General features: G+C 34.7%; 2 protein-coding genes across 7 annotated transcripts in view; both read right to left on the bottom strand.

The window, feature by feature from the left end:
* cuedc1a (CUE domain containing 1a) overlaps window positions 1–19,876 on the bottom strand; it is a 529,149-nt gene that overhangs the window by 358,223 nt on the left and 151,050 nt on the right. The gene's annotated exons all lie outside the window — the stretch shown is intronic.
* Window positions 1–19,876, bottom strand: part of nf1b (neurofibromin 1b) — a 130,584-nt gene that overhangs the window by 91,384 nt on the left and 19,324 nt on the right. For all 6 annotated transcript variants that reach the window (XR_015501394.1, XR_015501395.1, XR_015501396.1 and 3 more), the window contains exons 13-26: window positions 18,762–18,896; window positions 18,562–18,675; window positions 16,999–17,078; window positions 16,798–16,921; window positions 15,701–15,947; window positions 13,768–13,841; window positions 12,466–12,549; window positions 11,027–11,368; window positions 9,402–9,541; window positions 6,508–6,630; window positions 6,340–6,423; window positions 3,904–4,020; window positions 3,645–3,826; window positions 3,280–3,491 (exon numbers count right to left, since the gene is read on the bottom strand). Coding sequence is in view for 2 of the 6 variants with exons in the window: in XM_087271160.1 (XP_087127286.1) it covers window positions 3,280–3,491; window positions 3,645–3,826; window positions 3,904–4,020; window positions 6,340–6,423; window positions 6,508–6,630; window positions 9,402–9,541; window positions 11,027–11,368; window positions 12,466–12,549; window positions 13,768–13,841; window positions 15,701–15,947; window positions 16,798–16,921; window positions 16,999–17,078; window positions 18,562–18,675; window positions 18,762–18,896 (2,058 nt within the window). In the remaining 4 variants the exon portion in view is untranslated. The remainder of the gene's footprint in view (window positions 1–3,279; window positions 3,492–3,644; window positions 3,827–3,903; window positions 4,021–6,339; window positions 6,424–6,507; window positions 6,631–9,401; window positions 9,542–11,026; window positions 11,369–12,465; window positions 12,550–13,767; window positions 13,842–15,700; window positions 15,948–16,797; window positions 16,922–16,998; window positions 17,079–18,561; window positions 18,676–18,761; window positions 18,897–19,876) is intronic.

Raw genomic sequence — 19,876 nt, 5'->3', positions numbered from 1 at the left:
CAAGACTGCAAGTCTGAAATCGCACACTTTCATACTATATAGTATGCTAAAAATCAGTATGTGAGCCTGTATAACCTACTTTTTCCGGCGAGATTCTGAAGTGCGCATCGGATAGACGCTACACTAGAGATCTGCACAGGACTATTTTTTTGAATCCTGCTCTCGCCAAAATTAAGTCCGAACCCGACTGGTCTCGCTAATATTCAGCATTTGTTGTCCCACTGCCCGATCTGCCCCTTTTTCCAACCGCCACGCCCGCTAACGACGGGGGTGGGGGGGGGGGGGTGAACAAAATCAAAAACCACCCAGCTATACAGAATCCAGACAGCCTATAACAAGCTGTCTGTATAAACACAGACACACAGCACCAAGCAAGTGACACACAGACAGCATCACGCTCTCTCTCATTCACACACACACACACACACACATAGACAGCATGAAGCTCTCTCTCTCATTCACACACATAGACAGCCACAAACAAGCTTAACACAGCATCACGCTCTCTCATTCACACACATACATTAGCGTGCTCGCTCGCTCGGGAGTCAGGAGCAATATTGTTAGACTGCCCGTTCCAGTTCAATTTATACCAGAGTTACCGACTGCTTCCCACTTTATTCGTCGCAAATAATCTGGTCTGGTCTAAATGCAAACCTCTATGCTACACTATCCCATGATGATACACAGCAAGAGAATTCATGAATGGGAGAAGCGACGCAACTGACGTGGGTAGGTTACTTGATGAAGACAAAATGGCAGCAGAAGTTCTATTCATACTGTATAGAACATACTTTTCTAATGGTCGAGTACTACATTTAAATTCAAATAAAATTCAAATTCAGAATAGTGAAAAACTTTGTAAAATATAAAAAATGTCAAATATCAACTTACAATTGTGATAAATAAACTCTCAATTGTGTGACAAAAAAACAAAGAAATCAGGATATGTAAACTCTGAATTCAAAGAAAAAAGTCTGACCTGTGGGATGTTAACTCAGAATGACATTAACATCTATAAAAAGAAAAAAAAATCTCTGAATAAAAAATCATATAACTTGCAACTGTGAAAAATAGTCTGTGGCATTGTTGTAAATGGAAAAAATTTAACATTATAAGATATAAATGTAAAAAAAAAAGTGTAAAGATATAAAAACTGAAACCCAGAGCTGAATATGTTTTCTTATTTTTTTTATTGTGAGGACTTCCAAATCTCTCGCATTCTGTTCAAAAAGTTTGAAAGAGAGAAAAAAATGTTACATCCAAACACTTTTTAATTTTGTTTCAGGTATAAAAATTGTTCTGATTTGATGGTTTATGTTTTAGTGAACTACAGTAAACCTGAACAGAGATTCAGAAAGAGATTGATAATGATACAGATAGACACAGGGATGTAAGAAAAAAAAGACTAGATCACAATTTAATATGCAAAACAAACCAAGAAAGAAGAAGAGCATTGCCAAATCAGCATGCAAATAATCATTGTTTGATTTTGACTAGCAAACACTGTACTATTGTAAGGCACAGGAAGATTTTAAAGATCATTTCATTTCTTTTCAGTACGTGACGGCGAGACACCTCAGGTCAAAACTACTTTTAGATTTTGGCTTTTTCTGCTTCTTCCTGCGCATTATGGCTTTTAAAATGTTTTATTTCATTTATTTGTATTGTAGTGCAAATAAAAGTTATCAAATACAACTTATTTCAGCTACAATAGTTAGTTTTGAAGCCTGTTTTCTTAAAAGGAATTTCTGTACATCCTGCATGAGCCATAAATCTCTACTTTGACAGCATTTACACATACCAAAGTTTAGTTTTATTCATATTTAAATTCTGAAAGTGTGGGATATGTTCACATTTCATTTGCCTAATAGTACAATATTTTATTATACAAAAAGTGTGAAAATTAACTAGCAATTCTAAGTGTTTTCTGAATTATAGAGTGATGAAAAGTGATTTACAAAACCCAGTTTTTTTTAAAAACCTTTGAATCGAAACCTTTTGAACCCAATTTCATCCAATGTTCACACTTTTGTGTTAGAAATAATGTCAAGCCTGAAACTATTCATACATCTGCCAAATTCTGACAACTTTTATTTAACCATCAGGTTTTTTTTGTGACCAATAATGACACAGACTTATCTCAAAACATTAGACAATGCACAAGACACTTGAACAAAGTCAGAGTTTTCCAGGGGAGTGAACATAAGGGCTTGACTGTATATGCAATTAGCTCATATTGAATTAAACAATGCATTATTTGCAATTTAAAAATAACATTTTAGAAAACCAGTAATGCAAAAAAGTTTGTAATTCTTAAAGTAATGAACCAACTTGGGAAGTGTGGTGAAAATATTGGTTATTTTTTCTACCTAAATAATCCATATTAAACGGTCCCTTAAAAGTCCTCTCTCGCTTTCAGTTTCGGCTTAGGCGCGTTTTGCACTCACACACAAGCGTACCACGCCAAAGCCCAAGTGAGCCCGATTCAGAGCACTCACACTTCTCAAACAATCCGGGAAACGGGCCTGGGCACGGTTCGGATAGCATAGTATGAGTACGCCCTAACAGACTGAAAGACAGTTTCATCCATCAGGCTGTCAGGAAGCTGAACTCCCCTCTCCCTACCCACGCACCTTTGGACTCTGACACACATGAAAATATATACTGTTCTTTAACTGCGGTTGGCACTCATTTGCTATATGGCCTTAATGTCATTGTATCGTTTACAAATTTTTATTCCTTATGTACATTTTTAGACTACATTTTATGTAAAATTGTATATATTGTACATTTTCTTTTTCTAAAAACTTTAGAAAAACACCTTGGGTCTGAGAGTAACGTAATTTCGATTCTTTATATGTCATGTACATGTGGCTGAATTGATAATAAAGTTGACTTTGACTTTTGACAGATTTTTTCAACACATTTTTAAACAAGAGTTTTAATAACCCATTTCTAATAACTGATTTCTTTTATTTTTGCCAAGATGACAGAAGATAATATTTTACTAGATACTAGTATTCAGCTTAAAGTGACATTTAAATATTTAAATAATTTAATTAATTAAAGTAAGTTAGGTAAGGCAAGTTAGGATATTTAAGCAAATATTTGAAACAGAAAACAAAATTCATAGGAGGGCGAATAGTTGTGACTTCAGCTGTATGTAGCTGACTTAAATACTGTACAGAAATTGCAAAACAGAATAGTGAAGAATGTATTTTGAGTATCTGTAGCTGAATTAAATCCTGTACAGTATGATCTCCCTAATGTACTCACCCACTGTGAACAGGGCACCACACTGGCCAGAGCCATTGCGATGGGCAACTCGCCCTGATCCCCCATCATGGTGACGAGCTCCACCAGCCTCTCGAAGCGGTCCGCCAGAGCCGTCTCTGCCAGCGTGTCGAACTCTGTGCCTTGCTGAAGAATCTTGGTGAGCACCTCCATAAAGGTGGCTCTGGTCTGAAGGTCTTTATGATAGCCCAGGCCTTGGGAACAGCAGATATGCATAATGAGTAAAATAAAATAAAATAAAATAAAATAAAATAAAATAATAAAATAAAATAAAATAAAATAAAATAAAACAAAATAAAACAAAATAAAATAAAATAAAATAAAATAAAAGTTTTTGGTTCTCCCACCGATAGAGTGCATCAGGCCGCTGTCCACATTGGCACTAAGCAGGTTGGACATGGCCAGGATGGTGCAGTGTCGTAATGATGCCAATCGCCTGGACATGCCTCGCTTCCTCCCGACCACCGGCTGACCCTCGTCCTCCACCTCGCTGCAGTCGTTCAGCAGGTTCATGAACAGAGTGAAGTATCTGTGCAGGAGAGTAGGCTCAATCAAGGGCACACATGGGGTTATATAAGACATTACAGATCATGTGGAGAGCTTTACTTCAGGAAGAGCTGAGATTTGGCCTCCATCAGCTCCACTCCGTCACCTTCCTCTGGCTGAAGAGGCAAACCGGCCAGAAGAGACACCACCGCTTCCATACTCGCCTGATCCAGATCCCTGACCACACAAAACAACAGAGCTCACTGCAAATCAAGCAGATAACGCTAACAAAATCAAAGTCATGAATTCACCATTATGAATTCTTTTTCTTTTTAGGTTGTTTATTTAGAACGTCATTAGCAAGAATAAAAATACATATAGTCATTATTTTACTTCAACTGTGATTAATATTGTAAATAAGACCAAGCAGAATTGGCAGGATTTTTTTTACATATTGATTATTTTAAAGGCGTGTTGTAGGAGTAAGTGTGGTCTTGGTTGTTGTCGCTGCTGTTGTTTCTTTGTATTGTGAATATGTGAGTCTAACCTAAGACAAATTTCTATAAGAATGACAAATAATGACAAATAAAAAAGAATTTTTGAATTCTAGAAGATCTACATATCGTCAATGAATTTAAAAATACATTTTAGACTTTTTTTAAAACAAAATTGCAAACTATTTAAAAATATTATTTTTGATTACAAAAATTTTTAGTCTTTTTTAGTCGAGAATGTAGTTGTTTAGATTGTAACTATTCTTTTATTTATAAAGATAGTGCCCATTTTCAGTATTTATCATTTTAGAGATTCAGCGCATCGGTGGCCATCAGCCTGTCATATTGAGCAGAGCAAAGATGGTTGACGTTCTGCCACAAAATGGCGACAAAGACCCCATAATAAGTCCTTAAGGGACACCGTTTTCTTTTCATATTTCAAACTACAGCTGATCAAATCATTATTATACTGGTAACTGACATCAAAGTCGATCTCTCTCTCTCTCTTTTTTATGTTGTAGTGCTGTATTTATACCATAGTAATCTGCTAGTGTTTGCTTTGGCTTTTTCGGGGTTAATTATTGTGATCTCTCGATTGCAACAAAGAAATACAGGGAAATCACTGTAGACTGATGCCATTTCATGCCGTTCAGCCTTATAATCTTAAAATTTGATTTGATTTGATAAACGCAATACACACTCGTAGCAGTATGATATGGCTGTATATAGTCACTGGTGGGAAACTAAGGCAACACACGACTCCCACCATGGCCGATATACAATATTGCATCTTTATATATAATATTGCAAATCTACAAAGTGTGTTTTTTCTCTCAACAGTTTTGTAATAACCCATAGTGACAAAACAGTTTTTTTTTGATGAGTAATTCAGTGATTTCAGTGCCCTATAAAAGGTTAAAAACAGTTTAGCATTTTATGCATTTGTAGTGAATACTAGCAAGATTACTTAAAAGAATTTCTTCCTGATAATATATTCATAATCTAGCATAAGTATAAAAAATAATCCAGTATAAAATATAGAAAAGTATATATTCACATAGGTGTACCATGTGGACTCCATTTGGGTGAAATGATTTTATAATCGTATCATTAATTTTAGAAGTTAAGCTTAAAATGTCCCCTAAAACCAAGTTGCACTAAATCACCAGTTTCTCATCGCAGTGATATTTTTTATTACATATGATCAACACGAAAACAAATGTCATTTCTCAAAAATAGTTAGGTTCCTCATACATAGGAATTCTAAAAAGGCCCAAACACTTCAGACTACCTGACAGAATTCTTGTCGTCGATCTAAGTTGTAAGAGCAACAAATAATAACTTGACTTCAAGTTGATCATTTGGAAAAGTGGCAGAAGGTAGACTTTTCCGATGAACCATCTGGTGAACTGCATCCCAATCATCACAAATACTGCAGTAGACCTATTGGAACCCACATGGACCCAAGATTCTCACAAAAATCAGTCAAGTTTAGTGAAGGAAAAATCATGGTTTCGCACTTTCTTTATTGATAAGTTATTTAAAGTCCTGCAGAGATGTATGGATGCAGTCCTCCAGGCTCATGGGAGTCATACACAATATTCATTATTTTTCCACTGCAGCATGACTTTATATTTTATACTCTACATTATTTCTGTAAAGTGACAAGACTTTTGTTTTAGCAAAGTCAGACCTTACTGTCCTTATTAAATAAATAAAAATCAAGGCATGATTATATTTTAGTTTGGTAAAATAAGCGTAATCTAGAGGCCTTTGCTTTTCATATAAGCCACTTCAGATACCAAATGATCAACTAGAAGTCAATTATTATTTCTTGTTCCTAAAAGTTGGATAGGCGAAATCAAGTTTTAATCCTTTAATTAAACACAAAGTTCTTTAAAATTAATTTATGCATGTCATCAAAATAAAAACAGACCCAACTGAGTAATAAGAAGTTGGAAGAAGTTTTTTGTTGTTATCATGGTTTTTGTTGTTATCATTATCAAGCTTAGAAACTCAATGCAATTTTAATAAACCCCTTTGCATTCACAAACTGTGTTACCTGGTGAGGCATTTGACATCATCATCAGCAGCCTGGTTGGAGGTTCCCATCACCCAGTCTGTCAGATACTCGACCATCTTATTCCTGAGACACACACACAAATCTGATGAATAAAACACACCAAATAATCTGACAGTACTAAAAAAACAACAACAAAGAATACAGTACCTGAACTTCATCTCCTGGCAGAAGGAAAGATCATCTCTGCGCTCCATCATGACCTCCACCAGCTGACACAATTTGGTTTTAATCTGAATGGCATGAACCATGTTGCCAAGAATACGCACATACCTGAATATGCACACAAAAACAGAGTGGTTTAAACACACAGGAACCAGTACTAAGGATAACAAATGTGAACTCTTGTCAAATAAGCAAAAAAAAAAAAAAAGAAAACAATGTATACTTAATGTCATAATATCATTGCAAATTAAAATTATTTATAAATTACAAAATTATTTATAAATAAGCTTCTATTTAGGCCATCATTTTATGGGCAAAATATATTTCTAACTGTAATGTTTAGATTATTTCACATTTCTTTTGTAAAAAAAAACAAACAAACAAACAAACAAACATTTGATGTAAAGATGTGTGTATTTTTATAAACATAGTATACACAACATTTACAATGTTCACATTCACAAATTCATAAACAAAAATATAAAAAATGATAATAGATACATTATAATAATAAATAAATAATAGTGACAGCTTAAAAAATATATATTACATTACATTAAAAAAGAAATGTAGATAAATAAATAAATAAACTCCAATATACATTAACTACAACAAAGCCCCTGACAGCATTTAAAGATCAAGTATGTTTCGATTAACTCTCTGGCCTGTTGGAAAATATCTGATTTCAACTGCAAATCTGCAGTCATTTTCTAAAATAAACATATGTTTCAGCCTCTGTGTCCATTCTGTCAAAGGAGGTTGGTGGTTCACTGCAATTATCTTCCTAGCTGTTATTAATAATATGTAGTGCAGAAAGTAGTGTAGAAAGCCATCAAGCAAAAAACAAAACAAAAACAAAAAACACTGGGTGCACTGGTATGTCATATCCTAAAACTTTACTAAACTTCCTTTTAACTTCCTGCCAATACATTTGTGTTTTGGGACATTCCCAAAATATGTAAACATTGTTCCCCACTTCTCCTCAATCTCTCCAGCACTGTGATAACTGTAAAGAACTATTGAATTTGGCGACCACTAATGGAACTCTAAACAACCTCTGAACAACCAGTCGAACTCCTTCCATTTTTGACAGCTTATACCCTTATGACAATCCATGCATATTTGTTCCCACATTTCATCCTCTATTACAGTGTTTACCTCTAATTCACAATTTCTTTTGATATAATAAGAGTCGGCAGATTTATCCTGCATTAATTCTCTATATAAATGGGCTAATTGATTTTTAGTAGGCAGACCATGTTCAATAATTAGGTATGGGCTGGTGTAAGATTCTGACGGTATGATAACCTTGGATATAAATATCCCGGTTTCACGGTATTGATTATCTAAAATATATTCTTTTTAAATGTCTGGGTAAAAAACAAAACCTTTTACCAATTTGCACACAAATATATTTTCATTTTATTTTTTTATTTTGGGCAATAAACATGTCATGCTAAATAATTCAAAAGAATCATTGACGTCTACTGTGCTCATTTGTTTCAAACACACAGAATTTTTTTTACAAGTCAATACTGCATCTTTTGGGATTTTTCTGTTGCAGATGCTGCTTTAAATAAAAAAATATATATCCTACTCATACCTTAGGAACGGTATAGCAGAAAATTTTGATGGTTTTAAAATTTTGACTTTTCCAAACAGCGGTATACCTTGAACACGATTATCGTCCCATGCCTATCAATAATGATTACAAAATATGTTTCTATATTTGTTGAAGATCTTTTAATTATATGCCATTGTTTATGGCTTGTCATATAGTGTCGCAGTTGTAAATATCTAAAGAAATTATAAGATTTCAGTGTAAATCTGTTACACTGAGAAAAGTATATTAAGATATATTAGTTTATTAGGAAAAGGATATTAAGGTCTCCTCATCGTAAAGTATGTTTTAAAACATATAATAAATAATAAAGAAAAAAAAATAAATTTACAAACGTTAATTTCATTTATTATTTAAAAATAATTGACAGTTTATTCAGCTGGAGCAACCCCTGATAAAGCACGAAATAATGAAAGTAGAGGAAACGCAGTAAGTATTTAGATAATTATACAACTACATAAAAATTCAAGTTTGGGGATCGGTATGACTCTTTTTTTTATTTAGCAATGATGTCTTGAATGAATCAATAATGACAAAAAAAGTTGTTTATAATGTAGCAAAAAAAAAAAATCCCTTTAATTTTCCATTCACTAAGAATCCTGGAAAAAAAAGGATTCTACAAAATGTTAAGAACTTGTTTTCAGCATTGATTGCAAAAATTTAGAAACAAGAATGAATTCATGTTTCTTGATTAACAAATCAGCACATTAGAATGATTTATCAAAGATCAAGATTGAAGTAATGATGCTAATTGCAATAATGTTTCACAATATTAACATATTACGATATTTTTGACCAAATACATGTACCCTTGGATGAGTATAAGAGGTTTGCTTTTAATAATTGTAACTCTTACGGACAAAATTAAAAGGTGCTATAAACTTTTGTCTCTTCTAAAGCCTAAAATGCCATAATAAGTTTTCAAATATTTAAGAAACACACTAAGTGCATGTTTGTTTATCTGAAAAACAATGCTGAAGTCGGATATTCTCATTTGAAAATGTGAAGAAAAAAAAACGACAACGTTTTGAATTTGGACTGCAATACCTAGTTCAACCACTTGGTTTCAATCCTACATACTGCAGCTTTAAATTATACTAAAAATCTGAACTATTGGGTCCCACTTTATATTAAGAGGTCTTAACTACTAGTTACTTACATTATATTGTACATCACATGCTAAATTTCTCAAACTCTACTCAAAGAGGGCAGATAAATTATCACAAAGCATTGACAGCGAACAGAACAATTGACTCACCTGACCAGGTTGAGCATCATGGTCTCAATGCTGGCTTGACCCAGATGCTCCGAGCTACCTTCTGTATGGTTGTCCAGAAGGTTCTTCATGATGGCGATGGTCTGCTCCACAAACTGTGTGTTGGTCTCATTAATTGGCACCTTAACATAAGTACACAGAAACAGGAGCTCTAAATCATCCAGCTCAAAATATATATAGGTACATTAGGGGTGTGCAGTATTTATACGATTGTATTAACAATGTGGAGAGCCAACATTACCCACTTTAAACTCAAAAGCAAACCAAAAATGGCTCAAAAACATTTTTGAACAAATCAAGTGAGTGATAATGAATCAACTGTCTGTTCATAAGGTCAACAGCTTTGTTTGAAAATGATTTAACTGTTATGAACGATATTTACCCATGACAAGCATAAACTAGCCAAGGTGCCATTGCAAATCATAAATTATCAATCAATCTAATTAAACACTTATAAAGACTTTTCTTTTTTAATTGCTGAACGAATCAGTGATTTTGAACAATTCTCTTGAATTAACAATTAAATTCAATTACAGACTCCACTTGCTTAATTACTGGAGGAATCTGAGTTTTTGAACAATTCTCTTAAATGAATGTTTCACAATAACTTACAGATAAAGGCTTCACTTGCCTAATCACTGAATGCATCAGTGTCTTTGAACAATACTCTTGTTTGAATAAATGATTCAGTGACTCCCCAAAATATGTCACCTACCTAATTACTAAATGAATCAGTGTTTTGAACAACTTTTTTGAATAAATGATTCAATGATACACCAATAAAGATTTCACTTGCTTAATTACTGGATGAATTTGTGCTTTTGAACAATTCTCTTGAATCAACGATTCAATTACACAGCCTCCACTTGCTTAATTACTGGATGACTCAGCCTTCTTATAAAATTCTCTCGAATAAATGATTCAGTGACTCAGCCATAAAACCTACTAGATACTAGATAAATTGTCAATATTTAATGTTTTTTTACTGTGAAATGTAACCAGGTACTGGTGATGATGTGTCACAATCACCAGTGATCTAGCAGTTGCAGATCACTGGAGAACTACAAATCTGCCACAGAAATCAACTACACATCCCTTCATGCACCTCACACACACACCAGTTCCATATCACGCTTGATTACTCACACGCAGCGGGAAACTCATCTTGGACTGATTATCTGGATTATATATATTCTTGTCTATATATATATTGTCTTGTCGTTCTATAGCATTATGAACCATTAATCTTGTCTAGTCTCTGTGTTCTGATACTTGCCTTGTTTTGCCATTGTGGATTCTTTGCCGCCTGTACTGACCCTTCACCTATTTTTGACCATGATCTTGGATTACCTTTGTGCTCCTGTTTGACCGTTGCCTGCCTGAACACTCTTATTAATAAACTGAGTGTGGATCTTCATATCCGTTGTACCCCAATTCCCTCTGTTAAGGGTATGTAACTGATAAAATCTTTATTTTAAGCGCCAAAAAACTCAGGCTGAATTTACTGTGTTATAATTTTTTTAAGTAGTATTATGATTGCATGGGTGTTTAAATCGAGATCTTTTACCAATTATTCCTGCAGCTATAATTGGAAGTGACAGTCTCACCGGCCCCTGGGCATCAAAGAATCTGCTGATGCTGTTCTTGAGTTTGTTGAAGAGCATTGGGTAAAGCACTGGACTGAGCTCCAGCCCCACCAGGTCTTTGACATTAGTGCGGATCTGATGGCCTTTTTCGTGACTGCACACCATCAGGGACAGAAGACGGTCCAGAAAGCGGCCGAGAGGTGTCTCTGGGCTGCCCTCACAAGAGCTCATCGACACCATCGAGCCCTTGCGGTCATTCAGGGTGCCCATAGGAGGACTGTAGGTGGCCAGAGCTGACACATGCCTCTGCTGCAAACACACACCGCCCAACGCACACAAGAAGCCTGTCATATTGATCCATTCCTGAGGGAAGAGACAAGCGAGATTGGAAACCTGTAAATATTTCACTGTTAAACATTCTTCTTATTTATTTATAATATTAATAAAATTAATATTTTATATTACATACACACACCTCATTCCTATAACACAATTATATTAAACTGTACAAAAATGTTTAGCAAACAAAGTACAGATATTAACAAAAAAAAGTACGGACATAATTTATTTAAAAATCTAAATTTCTCACATTAATTTTTTTAAATAATAAATATATTTATAGTTATGTTATTTACACACACTGTATAATCCTTGGTATTTTATATTTTAAATATAAAACGATATGTTTTTGTTATTTTAATAAAATTCTATATTCAATGAACGCAAATATAAATTTGTGTATTTTTATATTTATATATTTATATCTTTAAAACATTGCATTTTTTATTTTCTCTCAAATATTTCAGATTTTTTGAAACTGAATCCTTGTCTTATTTAACTTTTATTATGAAGCAAAACTTTTATTTATTAAACTCTTCAGTTAATGGAATTAAAAATAATATAAACAAAATATATATTACATATAATATATTAAAATAATATAATACAACATATAGAAAAAAACAACTATTTATAAATCATGTATATGTGGGATATATTATAATTTATTAATAAAATTACATGGATGGAAGGAAGAAAGGAAGGAATGGATAGAAGAATGAAATAGATGGATAAAAAAGAAATGGGACTCGATAGAATGGATAAACGGAATAGGACTGGATGAAATGGGATTAGATGGAATGAGATTGGAATCAGAATGGAATAGAATTGGGTTGGATGGATGGAAAGGAATGGGATTGTATGGATAGATGAATGGATGGAATAAAATGGGATTGGATCGATGGATGGATGGAATGAAATGGAATGGAATTGGATGAATGGAATTGGATTGGATGGAATGGGATTGGATGGATGGATGGCATGAAAGAAGGAAGAAAAGACAAAGGGAAGAAAGGATTGGATGGATTGTGTGTGTTATATTGTATATTTTTTTAAGAAAATGACAAATATTTATTTTCCATTGTGTCTATTTACAGGTTTTGCATGTATACGTGTCTGACCTGACCGTCTTCCAGTTTCGTTTTCGGGTGACTTAAAATCAACTTGGTTGCATGTTCCCATTTGGCATGCGTGTCTTCCCAGGCCTGAAATGACCAATCAGAACAGTTAAATTCTGCCATCTTTATTGACTCTCTCTCTCAATTAGACCACAAAAGAAAAGTTCATTTTTAGGCAAACAATAGAAACAGCACAGCGAGTACTCAACTGTGAAAACCAACCACATTGTTTGGAAAACAAATCAAGTTTTTGCATATGTTAAAAAGCCCAATTCAAAACAGTGACGTTAAAGGGATAGTTCAAACACAAACATTAAAATTGTCATCATTTACACACCTTCCACTTGTTCCAAACCTGTTTGCATTTTTATCTTCGACTAAACATAAGAGATGATTTTTAAAGAATGTTGTAAAACCGTAGTCATTAGGAAAATTTCCATCCATGCATTTTTTACAGGCATAAACAAATGATTCATAAGCTAAATAGGCCGTAGTGTATGAGTGTGAAAGAGTGTGTATGCATGTTTTCCATTTCGGGTTGCAGCTGGAAGGGCATCTGCAGTTTAAAACATATGCTGGATAAGTTGGCGGTTCATTCCACTGTGGTGACCCCTGATGAATAAAGGGACTAAGCCGAATGAATGTATTACTTGATATATATATAATTTATATATATATATATATATATATATATATATATATATATATATATATATATATATATATATATATATAAACATGATTTTTTAAGAAACATGTGCCTTCCTAAGAAAAACACATTAAGAAATGTTTGTCTTCATAAAAAAAAAGCATTACAAGAAGGGTGGAAGCAAAGGAAAGAAGATAACAACTGATCTCAGGCTAGTCTCTGTGTGACACTCTGCAGCAACCCGTGTGTCCTGAATGACTGTTGGACCTGTTCTTTGCAAAAAATAAAATCTTTTTGGAAGTAAATTTTGTAAGGCTTTGTGTCTTGATCAGTAAGTGTCTCTTTATTGGAAAATTGCCACGACACTATTGACTTTCATAATATTTTTCCATACTATTGTTTACAACTATGAATGAAAATGGCTGCCTGTTCCCAACATTATTTAAAAAAATCTTGTCTTCAGTCAAAACAAACAAATAAATAATTATATAAAATGGACCACAAGAACGATGAGTAAATGATGACACAATTTTCTTTTTTGGTTCAAACTTTCTTTAAATAAAACAATCAGAACAATGCTAATGTGCTCGCCAGCAACTAGAACGACTCTAAAGCTGTCTAACGACATTAAAAACTGTGAAAGTGAGACCTCTGACCTCTGTGTTTCCAGGAGTGGGAAGTTCAATCTTCCGAAGCAAAGCCATTACTCTCTTCTGTAGAGCTGAACGACCTAGAAATAAAAACAAGCATATCACATACACTAATACTGGCAGACTTGGTTAATATTAGCAAAAAAATGTTAGTAAAAAAAAAACTTTTTATTGTTTAACAATGAGTTTTGCTTAAAATGTCTTCAGTTGAAGATTAAATGATTAGCCCTCCTGTCAAACTTGAATTCTTTTTCAAATATTTTCCAAGTACTGTTTAAATGGATAGACATTTTTTTCAGAACAATAGTTTAATAACAAATTTTAATAAATTGATTTTGACTTTGACATAATGGCAGTGCATAATATTTTACTAGTTATTTATTATGATACTAGTATTTGGCTTAAAGTGACATTAAAAGAGTTAACAAGGCACGTAAGGGTAATTAGGCAAGTCATTGGACAGCAGTGATATGTTCTTTAGACAATCGAAAATTATTTAAGGGGGTTAATAATATTAACTAACCCTGAACAATATATCGTTTGAGCATCTGTTGGAGCCATTTCTTTATTTTATTATTATTATTTATTATTATTATTATTATGTTTGGAATAAATGGGTTGATAGGATGATATGATTACTGTTAATATTATTAAGTTTATATTTGATAATTATTGTATTCACGTTTGAGTATTTGCTTTGCTTTTACCTAATATTACTTTTTAATATTTACAATTTATTTGTAATAAAAACAACACAAGTAGCAATAAAAACAGTAATCAATAAATACTCTTTATTAAAGTTTTCCCTCTAATTTAATTGTAAGCTCCACCCAGTTAGTCCAATGAAGGTGTCCACTGGTGGATGAAGGTTCATTGCCTGTTCGGTCTTTTCAGTGCACAATGTTGATTTACTTAAAATTTAACTCATATCTGACTCCAATTTAAATATGAGAATATTAATATATTAATCTTTTGTTTTATCTGACTCCAATCATAAAACATTAAGAAGATTATAACAATATATAATTTAGATAAATGTTCGAACCTTTTATCTTCACTCGTAACTATTACATTTGTTCATTCGGGTGCTCACGTCTGCGAATAACAGATGAAATCTTGTGGTCCCCGAACCGGACCCCTCCAGCCCAAGGCTGCGCCTTGAAATTCTGTCCATAAAAATTATGAATAGAATTGGTGACAAGGGGCAGCCCTGCCGGAGTCCAACATGCACTGGAAACAAATCGGACTTATTGCCGGCAATGTAAACCAGACTTCTACTCTGTTCATACAGGGACAAGACGGCCCTCAACCGATCGCCTCTGACCCCATACTCCCCGAGCACCCTCCACAGAATGCCACGAGGAACACGATCGAATGCCTTCTCCAAGTCCACAAAACACATGTGGACTGGTTGAGCATTCTTCCATAAACCCTCGAGCACCCTGGTGAGGGTATAGAGACGGTCCAATGTACCACGGCCCGGACAAAAAAACGCATTGTTCCTCCTGAATCCTAGGTTTAACCATTTTTTATTCCAGCAAAACTAAAAACATAAGACTTTATTGAGAAGAAAAATTTCACAGGAAATATAGTGAAAAATATGCTTGCTAGGAACCAGGAATTAAAATTTAAATTAAGTTTATCAATTTAACATTTCATTCAAATTCTAAAACATTCTCTAGTAAAATCATAATACACTTTTCCTTGAGTGAGAGTCTAAATGAGACTTTGGTAATATTTTCATTTTTAATCCTAACACAAAAGATTAAAAGGTTAATCAATGGAAACATTAGCATATATTATATAGTAGCAATAGAGCTCATATTCAGCAAGTGTGTCAATATTAGTGAATGCAGTTGTAATGTGCTGCCCTCTGCTGGAGCCAATAGCAAAAACATTACTCCTAAATGTGAAGACAGCTGAGTTTGATGAAACAGACCTGTGACCATCATGTTACTGACAGAGGCAAACTCCATGAAGGTGTTGTAGTTTGGCAGAAGAGACTGCACTGGGATGTCTTCAACACCGCACCGGATTTCTGCCTCCTCACACAGGTAACGGAAACAGGACATGGCCACTAGAACGGCCTCCATGTCTGGACTCCACAGGAACATGTAGAGACAGACCTCCAGCTTGGTCTGAGCCTGCCGGCAGGTAGCAATGTTGCTGCCCACTGTGGCCCGATCCTTATAACAAAAACACAATAGATACAAGAAAAAATAAAGTATGTATTTAAATAAGTTTATGCTTTATTTACATTTTTTTAAAGATTTTTTTTTGCCTTTTTTGCCTTTATTACATAGTACAGTATTTAGACAGGAAGCAAAGTTGGAGAGAGAGAGGGGGGGGTAGGGTAGGGAAATGTCCTCGAGCTGGGATTCGAACTCGGGACGCCCTTTAATGACATTTTTTAATAAAAAAAACACTAGTGCATAACGTGCCATATTGTTATGATCAAGGTCACTTCCTTTTTATACACTTTATCCATCTTATTGTCCCCTTTTTTCTTTTTAAATTATTATTATTATTATATAATACACTTTATTTAAAGCGTCTTTCAACAAAAGTTAATGTACAACATATATATATATATATATACAATTTAATATTTAAAAAAATAAATTGAAAGTACAAAAATAGGGAAGATAAGTTACTTTGAAGAGATGAGTTTTAAGTGTGGATTTGAACAAAGGGAGAGCGCTCAATGTTGCAGATGTCAGATGGAAAAGAATTCCAGTGTTTGGGATGCAGGGTGACTAAAATCTCTGCTACCCATCGCGCTGAGACAGGAAGAGAGGACAGAGAGGTGGATGAAGAAGAAGGATCTAAGGGAGCGGGAATGAGTGGTGATATAGAGGAGATGAGATATATAAGGTGGTGCGAGGTCATAAATTGCCTTAAATGTTTGTAGGAGGATATTATATTCAACTCTGGGTTTGATTGGAAGCCAGTGCAGATCTTGATATTGAATTTACAAAAAATGTTGCCAAGTGGAAGGAGATAGATTAAGAAAATAATGAGCGAGTGCTGGCTCACCTTATTCCTTAGAAGAAACTTGTTTCTGCAGATGAGAATCTCTCTCAGCCATTTCAGAATCTCAGTACTGCTAACCAGCGGATGACCAAACAGATTCTTACAGATGAAGTAAAGCACCTGAGAACTGAACCCACAACAAACGATCTCGATCAGTCATCGAGTGAGATTCATTTCCGTCCACATCTGTGAACTGGACTCTACCTGATGTCCCAGAAGGTCTCCATAGGGGCATCCGGGTTCCACAGCTCAATGCTTTCAGGCTGATGCAGGACCAGCAGAGCCTGACAAACAGATGACGATACATAACTCACAGTTAACACAATGAAACTGAAATTTCTGACTTTGATACTATACCTTAAAAATATATTGATATTCCACAAGGAAATTATTTAAAAATCGCAACATTCATGCGAGCACTCCTTTTATTCATTTGCCAGAGCTAAAACCTTGGCTTACTGTGGATTCCATTAGGATAGGCTCAACTCTATGCCATAATGCCTTTGGAGGGTCCCTCTGAAGGGATTAGGGAATAGAAATGAGTCCTTTCAAATTGAGTACAGTGTGTGACACCAAACAACTTTCCAACTCAAAGGATCATGGCCGAAGAGTCCATCAGTTGCATTTTCCAAAATCCTTTATTCCAAAGGGCCCTTCAAAGTGGCTAGTTTTGAGCACTTCATTAGGCCATTATTTTTTTCACTCTAAAGAACCCTATGGAAGATGATATGTCCCGTTTGGAAGGCACCGTCAATGTAAAGGATTTGTACTACTGGTCCAGTAAGGACAGTTGTTCAGATTTTCCCATTCCCAGTGAAACTTTACATTAGATTGGATGAACGTAATGTATGGTAATGGAGGGAAAAAAGGGATGGATGGATGGATGAAACTGAATGGGATTGGATGGAATGAGACTGAATTGGATAGAATGGGATTAGATGGATGGATGGATGGATGGAAGGGATGGATGGATGAAAAAGGAAAGGATGGATGGAAGAAAGGAATAGATGGATAGGATGGGATGGAATGGGGTTGGATGGAAAAAAGGAATGAATGGATGAAATTGAAATGGGATTGGAAAAGGATTGGATTGGGATGGATGGATGGATGGATGGAATGAATGAATGAAATTGGAATGTGAATGGGATTGGATGGATGGAAGAAAGGAATGAAGAAATAAATGGATGGATGAAAGAAAGGAATGTATAGATGGGATAGGATGGAATGAATGGATGGAATGGGATTGGGTGGATGGAAGGAAGAAAAAGGAATGGATGGATGGAAGAAAAGAAAGGAATGTATGTAGAAAAAATGGATGGATAGAATGAGATTGCAATTAGATTGCAATTAAATGGGATTGGATGGATGGATGGAATGAAATGGGATTGGACGGATGAATGGATTAATAGATGGAAGGAAGGAATGGATGGATGGAATGTATAGAAGTAAAGAAGGAATGGATAGAAAAATAACTGACACGGATAGAGAGAGACAAACAATTGAAAGGTGTAAAGTAGGCAGTAGGTAGTTTTGTACATTATATTGCCCATTTTTGCCTATTTTTAGTAGACGGCATCACAATGAAAATCTGGATAAATAAACAAAGTAAAAGTGGACAAACAAAGTGAAGTGCAGCAAGTTTCAGTAGTGCTGTCAACTGATACAGCATTGTTTGAAATATTTCAGGATCATTGTGTATCAAAATATTGATGCTATTGACAACAGACTCACAAAAACTACAGAGATAAAGAGAGATAAAGTCCTCACCTCCATGGCCTCCTGGGAAATCTCTCCCATGTTAGCAAGAGGCACGAGCTGGACGAGGCCTGTGATGAGCTCTGCTGTGCTGCTGTGAACCTCCAGACCTTGTTTTCCTGGATTCTGAATCACAAACACACCAACCAGACAGTTAAAGCCCAGAAGCAGTATTAAATGTAAGCCAGAGAAGCTTCATCATCCTCACTCACATGGAGCATCAGTTTGGGATCCGCATGTATGAGTTTCACCAGAGCCAAGAGCAGATACTTCAGACTCCTGGTGTCCAGATCAGTGGTTTTCTCTTTAAACTTCAGACTGCTCATTTTCTCCTTAAACGTCAAACTCTGAGAAGACAGACAGAAGAAGGTTTACCAAATCGACCAAGAGTGACATACTGAAAATCTTTTTTTCTAAAGTTTGCCATAGAAATATTTGAACATATTGGAATAGTTTCGGAAGGATCATGTGCCTCTGAAAAGTGGAGTTTCTTCACAGGAATACATTACATTTCACTTATTCATTTTCCTTCAGCTTAGTCCCTTTTTTAATCAGGGGTTGCCACAGCGGAATGAACCGCTAACTATTCCAGCATATGTTTTACACAGCGGATGTCGTTCCAGCTGCAACCCAGTACTAGGAAACACCCATACACTCTTGCATTCATACACCCACTCATACACTTTGGCCAATTTAGTTAATCCAAATTACCTATAACGCATGTCTATGGGCTGTGAGAGAAACTGTGCGGAGCAAAACAAATTGTTACAAATCATTATGCCTTTGTAACAGTTAAAATAAAAATGAGGTTAATAAAATTGTTCAGAAAATGTACATAGAAAAACATTTAAATACTATCATTCAACCACATTTATATATTCTGAAACTTTGTTATCGATGTAAATTTGTACAATTAAACAAAATAAAAATAAAAAATACAATTAAAATCAAAAGGGAGAATGCAACTAATAAATAAATAAAAGGCAAGATGTTAAGAGACAAAGTAAATAATACAACACTGCCACTTTATAAATAAATTACTTAAACATTTAATCTTTTCCAACTTTGAAAGAAAAAAAAACTTAGCTGGATTAATTATATACACTCACCGAACACTATATTAGGTACACCTGTCCAAATGCTCGTTAATGCAAATTTCTAATCAGCCAATCACATGGCAGCAACTCAATGCATTTAGGCATGTAGACATGCTCAAGACGATCTGCCGCAGTTCAAACTGAGCATCAGAATAAGGAGGAAAGGGGATTTAAGTGACTTTGAACGTGGCATGGTTGTTGGTGCCAGACGGGCTGGTCTGAGTATTTCA

Source organism: Danio rerio, chromosome 10, assembly GCF_052040795.2.
Source record: "Danio rerio strain M-AB ecotype USA chromosome 10, GRCz13ab, whole genome shotgun sequence".
NCBI lineage: Eukaryota > Metazoa > Chordata > Actinopteri > Cypriniformes > Danionidae > Danio > Danio rerio.
This window is presented reverse-complemented; position numbering and strand designations above follow the sequence as displayed.